The 8,147-nt window shown below is 38.1% G+C and overlaps 1 protein-coding gene across 1 annotated transcript; it reads right to left on the bottom strand.

Annotated features, from left to right (window-relative positions):
* Positions 1 to 1,247: 1,247 nt before the first annotated feature.
* Positions 1,248 to 6,051, bottom strand: LOC136281521 (uncharacterized). The gene is made up of 2 exons (XM_066167943.1): positions 5,672 to 6,051; positions 1,248 to 4,283 (listed from the first exon to the last, which is right to left on the bottom strand). Exons 1-2 carry the CDS (start codon positions 6,027 to 6,029, stop codon positions 3,172 to 3,174), a joined length of 1,470 nt encoding a protein of 489 aa, XP_066024040.1. The 5' UTR covers positions 6,030 to 6,051; the 3' UTR covers positions 1,248 to 3,171.
* Between the last annotated feature and the right edge of the window lie 2,096 nt (positions 6,052 to 8,147).

Genomic DNA, 8,147 nt, shown 5'->3' with positions numbered 1-8,147 from the left:
TTGAAAATGTTACCTTAGCTGATTGGGCTGCATTGTATGATTCACCCCAAAAGCCTTTTGTCAAAAAGTCAAAAGATATTAACAAAGATAACCTCCCACTGGGAAGAGCAGATGACGAGGAATAAATGACGATGAACTCCCAGACTGTGCCAACGAGGCCATGCAAAATACAAAACAGCCAAAACCAAAGCAATGCCTAAAGCCCATATCAGAAGTTCATATCAGAAGTGTTTGGTTCAATGTGAAATCTCAAACTGAAAAACACTCCTGTGAACTTTTTACTTAAACAGCCCTTCATATCTGGAGTGTCTCCTTCTTTTAAAAAGACAAAATAGATAAACAAATGGGGCAGTATGCTATCTGTGGTGAAGATCTCAATGAGACTGAGGAACAATTACACAGATCACACTGATGACTAATTTGATTCCATAGCACCAAACATACAAAATGTTGCACTGCAGGATGAAGCTATTGGCAATGAAGATTTACACCCTGATTTTAATTTAAACTATGACCTGTCCTTTGATCTAGGTATTCCTTCAACATCATTTAATAATGAACCACTGATGTTGAATGAACGTCCAGATGATGATTATCATCAAATGGTCCAGACTTAAAATAAAGACCAAAAAGAATTATTTTATCACATTTTGCACTTGATCAAAATGTCAGAAAGCCCCTTTTTAAGTGCTTTCTTGGTGGTGGAGCTGGTGTTGGCAAATCACACCTAACAAAGGCAACACATCAGGCAGCCCCTGAAGTATTATAATACTAATTATTGGTGATGATTTTCATCAAATCAAAGTTGTATTGTGAGGGCCAACTGGGAAAGCTGCCTATACCATTAAAGGTAATACTATTCACAGTGCACTTGTTGTTCCTGCCAATCAGTCATTGAAAAATAACAAACAGCTTGATTCAAGTAGACTAAATGCCTTATAAAGAACTCAATTTGGAGGAGTAAAATTAATTTTTGTAGATGAAATCTCAATGGTAGGAAAAAGTATGTTTGCCATACAAATCAATAATAGGCTTAAAGATATTAAAGGTTGTAAATATAATTTTGAAGGTGTCAGCATTATTGCTATTGGTGATTAGTTCCAGTTAGAACCTGTCATGGATGGTTATGTTTTTAGAGACCTCAAAAATTTTTATTATGCAGTTGTTGTTCCTAATCTCTGGCAACAACACTTTACAATGTTTGAAGTTAATGAAATCATGGGTCAAAGAGAAAGCAAGTTCTTCGTTGAGCTGCTTAATAGGTTACGAGAAGGTAAACACACACCCAGTGACACTGCAACATTGAAAGAGAGAATTATACAAGACAACATAAACAACCCTGTTGATGCACCTTATCTATTTATACAAAATGCAAAGGTAGATGAATTTAATGAAAGAGTTCACAATGCAGCAATAGGAAACAAACACAGAATTAAAGTTCAAGAAAATGTTATTGGAGCTAACTCCGCTGAGCTAAGAGGAAAAATATTGCAACAAATACCTAATAATTCAAGAAAAACTAAACAATTGGCTTGAAACCAATTATCTTGCTGAAGGTGAACTGAACTATTTCTGCACCCTATGTCCCTCTCCTCCATGAAAAGAACCTTGTCTATAAATAAAGTGCCATCTTACTGTGCATAATCATATTCGTATTATTTTCTAATGAATATAATATATTCATTATAGCTTTCTCTTTTGTCTCCTTAGATGAGTATTCTTCACTCATTACAAAAGGAAGTTTTCCCTACAGTTCCAAACAGCAAGAAGTACCAGTATCATTTGTACAATTGTCACTAAAAACAATATATAAGAATTTCAATCTGATTGTTTTTTTATTGACCATCATATTGAAAAGTGTTCATCTCTAGAGAGATATTGTAACTCCTTACTTCCCCTCTGAGTGATATCCAGACAGTTACCTCTTCCAGTGTCCAGAATTAAGTTTTCAATGTAAGTTACGGTAAATTTAATCCATGTAGACTTATTATCACTTACTTCCAGCTCATATTTTTCCCTTCTGTTTAACTTCCATTACATGTTACAAGTGGACTCCTAACCCACGCATGTACGCATTGCGGATCTATGTTATACATGAGCTTTCTGGAATGTGCATGATGTATATGCACCAATTTAGCGGTCAATCTTAAACCGTATACTCTATGAAAAGCACTGCTAAATGTTACTTTTCTGTCCAAGTTTACCTTACGATAGAACCCCGCATATGAATCGAGCTTAATCTCATTAAACGAATTAAAATTAGTTCTAAATTCTTAGAAACAGTTCCATTTGTCTCATTCTTCGTTTCAAAGGCATTCGTGAAATCTACGTCTGCCTCAATTGAGGGCGGAAAAACAATAAATTGTGCTTCAGCAGGAATCTTGATCAGGGCTTCAAGCTCGACTTTTTTAAGGTCTTCACCTAAAGAAATAAAATCATTAAAAAGGTCGCTAAAAAAATTTTGTTGTCTAGCTGGGAAAAAAAAAATTAACAGATTCTCGGAAACAGTTGATATAGTTCCGATTTCACCGTCCGCTCGCTCTATCAGAAATGTAAAACGCGTAGGTTTCAAACGTTCGATACCTGTGCCTTAATAAAAGTTATATACATGTAAATGTTTTTTTTTCAATAGAGATCAACACAGATACTATTAATTCTTCAATTAAACTCGAAAAAGACAAAAAAACTAGCTGCCTCCAGCAACTCTCTGTAAGCTTTGTGAATCAAGGTTCTAAGTTACTGTGGTTAATAAAGAGACCAGATTCGAGTGCATTTACAACAAACATTGGTAACTTAGCAAGTTTTCTCTATTTAAGTCCACTATCTGAGATAAACTTGAATCAGATAACTATAAACTCACTCGTTTTCCGTTTGACCGGCTCAACAACGATAGCCCCTACCCTTGCAACCTCTGAGGAAAGAAGCAACTTGCACGGTAAAACTGCCCTATAACTACTCGGCGAAAATCATCGTGCCTCGTGATACAGCTGATTCTTTCGATGCTGCCATCAAAAGTTAGCTTTTCGGTTGCTAAGTGAATTTCTCTACAGCAACGAAACTCCAGAGCACTGACCACGACATCAGTGGACTGACATTCTCTATACTTAAGTTTATAGGTTCTTGCTCACACTTTAGTCCTGCCTTCAAAACAGGCAATGATTTACTTAATCATTACCCAGTGACTTGGCAACGGTGACTTAAACATGCAAGACCTAGATCTTCCAATGCTATTCTTATCACTTTTTTAAAATCAATTCCACTTTTTACTACACATCGAAAATGTTCCCATTCATTTGAAATGATGTACAGATCACCATTAGCCTTTTTATCTTGAGCTCTGAAACCATCGATAATGTGTTGCGGAATACGCACGTTTCCATACTTAAACTGTACAGCAACGTCTTCAAAAGACACCTCTCCATTGCAAACACGAGTTTTCAATATAAGTTGTTCATCGGCAGCAAGCTGTATTTCCCCGTCCAACGAGAATTCTTTTAGGTTTGGAACAGGGGAATACTTAATTGTGCCATCACTGTGCTTAATGATTAGCAATCCAATCAAAGGTGTTTTGCGGTGTTTGTGAAGCAGCTCCTCTTGTATGTCAGCGGGAACTTTAAACTCAGGGTCCCATATTTGAAGGTCACCCATCTGAAACCTATCAGGCACCTTTCCATAACGAGCGAAACCTCTCAGTAAAACAACGGGAGGGGATTCAACTGAGAATTGTGACGCCCGCACTAGCTGTTGGGTATTTTGAGCATAGACACTTTTAACTTCTGAAAAATTCCTTTGTGAATAATCCAGATCTCCTTGTCCGTCTCGCTGGTTACTGAAAGAAGGATCTGTCAACTTCCTGCCTCTGCTGCGCTCGGAGCCAATGAAGCCAGCACGGTGTGAATCAATTTCCCTTTCTTGAACCGCTGTCAATTCAGAAGTGGCTTCATCGTTACGTGTAGGACTTCTGGGTTTCTGTGGATTTTGTAATTCTGGAGATGTTGCTTGAGATGGAAGTTCTGGTTTTGATGGTTGGTTTGGAGATAGCGACTGATGATGGAACTTTTGTCCTTTCTTGTTTGGATCAAAGTAATGCAACAGAGCTTCTTCGTGAATCGCTCGATGTTGTTTGTTCCAGGAAAAGATAAAGCTCTTTGTACCATCAAGATACTCTTTGCTGAATTGTGAGGAAACTTTTCTCTTCGCCCAACGTGAAATAACCTTTCGATTCTCTTCGTCGTCGCTCTCGTAATTGACATCTCCCCCGATAACGATGATGACTTCTCCTCCTGTAGGCAAAGGAAATTCAAATTTAAAGCTTAAGAAGCGTAACAATATTATCCCATGTAATATAATTTCCATTGTTTTGTCGCTGATTACTGTCGTTTTTATGACCAAAATGTAAAGAAACTTGCTTTCGTGTCAGACATACTCAATGCAAATTCCTCCCTGACCTGATGACCAGATTTAAAATATGAAACATTGCCCTTGATTGGCAAGGTGCATAACGTTACAGCAGCCATCTTTTGTCAACTTGTCTACAAGTCATTTGATATGAAATCACGAATCCATGGCCCACAAGAATTGCATAAAATACACCGGACATATGCGTCGACTTGCGTCACGCAGTGGCCTTCCAGACCTCTTCGTCTCTATTGAGATTTTCCTCCATTTCTTTGTTTTGCAACCGTGGAATTCACGCTACTAATACATCCCTTATCTACCAGAGGGTAAGAAAAACGCAACATATAATGGAGAGAAACACAATTTCTCTTGGTTCAAAAAAAAATTCAACACTAGATTCGCCTTCTATTACGTAAACAATTTTCGAAAATAATGCTAGCTATTTCAGTGTCCCTTAAAATCGAGCGATAAAATGGCAAAAGAATTTCAGGTGGCTGAAGAAAGGCATTTGAACCTATTTTCGATTGAAGGGATAACTGCCGACTAAAGGCTTGCTTTGTCTGAGGTAAATTCTTTCTCCAATCCATTAAAATTTATTCAAGATGCCCTGACAGCTTTTTGATCCTTTGAATAACATTTATCATTGCAGGCCGGTAGATTTAATATTCCCTTAGCCATAATACATAAAAGCATCAAGACTTTAACGCATAGATCAAAGTCTATTTCCAATTATGCTCGTTTTCCCCTGAAAGTTAATGTTAGTTTGAATCATATGTATAATCCGGCGGCAACATGTAAGTTTGTCTTTATCAGTACTCACTCAACTTGAACGTGGTGCATCCAGATAAAAAATGCAAATAATTTACCGTATTTCCAGACCGGGGAAGAGGAATTGTTTTAGACTTAAAGCTACTGAAATTTCAAACGACAAGATCAACCCCCTTTCGCCAAAAAGCTTTCACCTCAGAAAACGAAACAGAAACTTCAATTAGCAAACTCATTCCGAGTGTTTACGACTCTGACGCAGCTGCATAAAACAAGTCTTCGCATTTTGCCGCTCTGGGGAGCAACCGTCAACCTTAATCTACGCTTGTTTACTTTCACTTTCACGTCTGATGTCTAATGTGCTGTTGTTTAAGAAATATAGAAAAGATTTGCACTAACTCCCCACTACCTTTCTCAAAGATAGTCCAGCCTGCCGAAAAATGCGTGATTAAGAGTAGTGAAATGCGTTCGAAAAAATGACTTTGAGTTAAATACTTCCGCTTCTTACCCGTCGCTTGTAGTAAAGCTCTGTATATCCTGGCGTAACCAATTCCTGCCTTGTCTTCGTTGATTGAGAGTCGAGATTCATTCGCATGAACCACGAAGAAGGCCATATCCATCTCTAGGGTTGGGATTTTGTCGACCATTTCAGACATTTGAGTAAGTCTGAATGAATGTCTCTCTACAGGCTCAACATGGATGCTTTTAAATTTCTCCAGAAATTTCTTCTTCGTTTCCTCGAGCAATTTCTCAACAGGCTCTAGCTTGTATGTGTTGTCACAGTTAAAAATATGAATTCGCTTTTTCGACTGGAACATCGTCTCTGTGTAGAACACAGGTACTGATGAAATTCTAGCAGATTTCATCTGAATGTCCAAATTCGCTTTAGTGAAGAATGGAACTGCGCAATATTTCCGAGAAAGCCTGTCACACAAATCCCCCAAAAAAGTCACACAACAATGCATACTTATAAGCGGTCGTAACACATTGGCTGTCGCACAGAAACACATACACAAAACGGACTTGAACATGAAAAACAAAAAGTCAAAAGTAGTTCTAGGTATGTAAACATTTCTTCCCACACTTACAATTTTTGCAATGCTGCTCAGTGAGGTCAGATTTTTTTATCGCAACTTACAAAAATAATTATTTTTAATTACATAATGTTTATGATCCTCAAATAAAATCATTCACCGAAAGTTTTTCCAGAGGAACGTCATTTCTGCTCTTTAGCTGTAAAATGATGTGAACAAGAGGACTGATACAAAAAATACATTTTAGGGGTTGACGTTGGCGGGCTTTTCTGACAACTGAAGGCTAAAGTCGATGGTATACTTCTCATCTTATTAAGACCCTCGCTCAATAACTAACGGAGAGGCGGCTAACAAGGAAATCTGTTAGCATGCAACGTAGCATAGGGGCTGGTCAGATTTATCTGACTTTTAAGACTCTTTAAAATGTATCGAGGTGCTGGCCAGCCCGAACATGTACGGCGCAAGAAAGTGGGGGGGAGGGGGGGGAGGGGAGACAGGGGGGCGGGAGCCCGGGAGAACAGGGAGGGGGGGTTAAGAGGGCGGGAAGCGGGAGCAGAAATAAAGAAGGCAATAGTTTGCTGTTTATTGCTGGGCATTATTTAATCAAAAACACTTATCTTGCGGCGTTTTGAAATTTTCATTTAACATCTACCAATGCTCAAAAGAAAATTTTGGAAGAAAGAAAACGTAAATTTGTACTCGGGCTGAAAAAACAGCATTTATTCAGGTGAATTTGGAAATCCGTTCAATTCGATCACGTCATAGGTCATGGCCTATAATAACTTTGACCTTTGAACTCTGACCTGGAAATCGCATATATCCTTAACAGCAAATAAATTATCCAAATCTATAGGTATTATTCATAAATCTAGGTTTTTTCTCTCTACTCACTCCCTTCGTACTTTATACAATTCTATGATCCTTCCATATTTGTATTATTGCAATTTAGCTTGGGCTGGTACCTACAAGTCAAACCTTCAAAGAATTGTAACCTTACAGAAACGTACGTTAAGAATAGTAAGCAATTCTACATACATTGCCCATACTGGCCCTATTTTTAAGGAACTTAAACTCTTAAAATTTCATGATATCCATTTGTTTCAATTAGGTACTTTCATGTTTTCATTCGTGAACTCTACACTCCCTTCCAAATTCAATAACTTTTTTTTTACTGAATAGTCAAATCCACAATTATAATACTAGGAATGCTCAGTCCTTCCGCTTGCCACTGTGCAGAACGAACACCAGGATGTTTTCAATTTACTTTCAAGGTCCAAACTTTTATAATTCGCTAAATTCTGACATAACTAGTTCTCCCTCCTCCGCTTCTTTTAAAAGACAGCTTAAGGAATTTCTTCTCTCTAGGTATTAACTTCTGTAAGGCAGTAATTCTTAACTAACTTACTTAATATGTGTGTGCGTGTGTGTGTGTGTGTGTGTGTGTGTGTGTCCAACAGGGAGGGAGGTCTCTCCCCTCAGCATCGACCTTTAGTCACTCATAACAGTTTTCAAATTTATTTATTTATTTTGTTATCCTAGGTGACAAGGTGTTGATTGTCATCGGTGGAGACAACGACTACAAAGATACAGACGAGGAAGACAGATCTATGATCTCGCTTTGGGCATGGAGAAAAGTGGCCTCGCAGTTCGGGGAGGAATATCTCGATGGAAGACAGAGCTTCATCTTTTCTTGAGACAAGCATTACAGGGAAATCCATAAGCGAGCATTGCTGCATTACTTTGATCCAAGCAAAACGGGAAAAAGAATGAACACCAGCCAAAGCCACAGCCGCAACCAAAACCACAGCCAGAGCAACAGCTAAAGCCACAACCAAAGCTAATTCCTCAGGTAGTGTAAGAAAATTTAACGAGTTTCTCTGTATAAATAAAATAATTCTTGGACGTCACAAGAAAGGGGTAGAGTGGTTCACCAAAAGAACAAAGTTGTTA

The sequence above is a fragment of the Pocillopora verrucosa genome, chromosome 6, assembly GCF_036669915.1.
Source record: "Pocillopora verrucosa isolate sample1 chromosome 6, ASM3666991v2, whole genome shotgun sequence".
Classification (NCBI taxonomy): domain Eukaryota; kingdom Metazoa; phylum Cnidaria; class Anthozoa; order Scleractinia; family Pocilloporidae; genus Pocillopora; species Pocillopora verrucosa.
The sequence above is the reverse complement of the archived record's forward strand: the minus strand, read 5'-3'. Positions and strand labels throughout refer to the sequence as shown.

Excerpts from the sequence above, each read along its gene's own strand:
- LOC136281521 (XM_066167943.1), bottom strand. The coding sequence starts at position 6,029 with ATGAAATCTGCTAGAATTTCATCAGTACCTGTGTTCTACACAGAGACG. Across the intron at positions 4,284-5,671 it reads AGCTTTACTACAAGCGACGG|GAGGAGAAGTCATCATCGTT; the intron begins GTAAGAAGCGGA and ends CTTTGCCTACAG.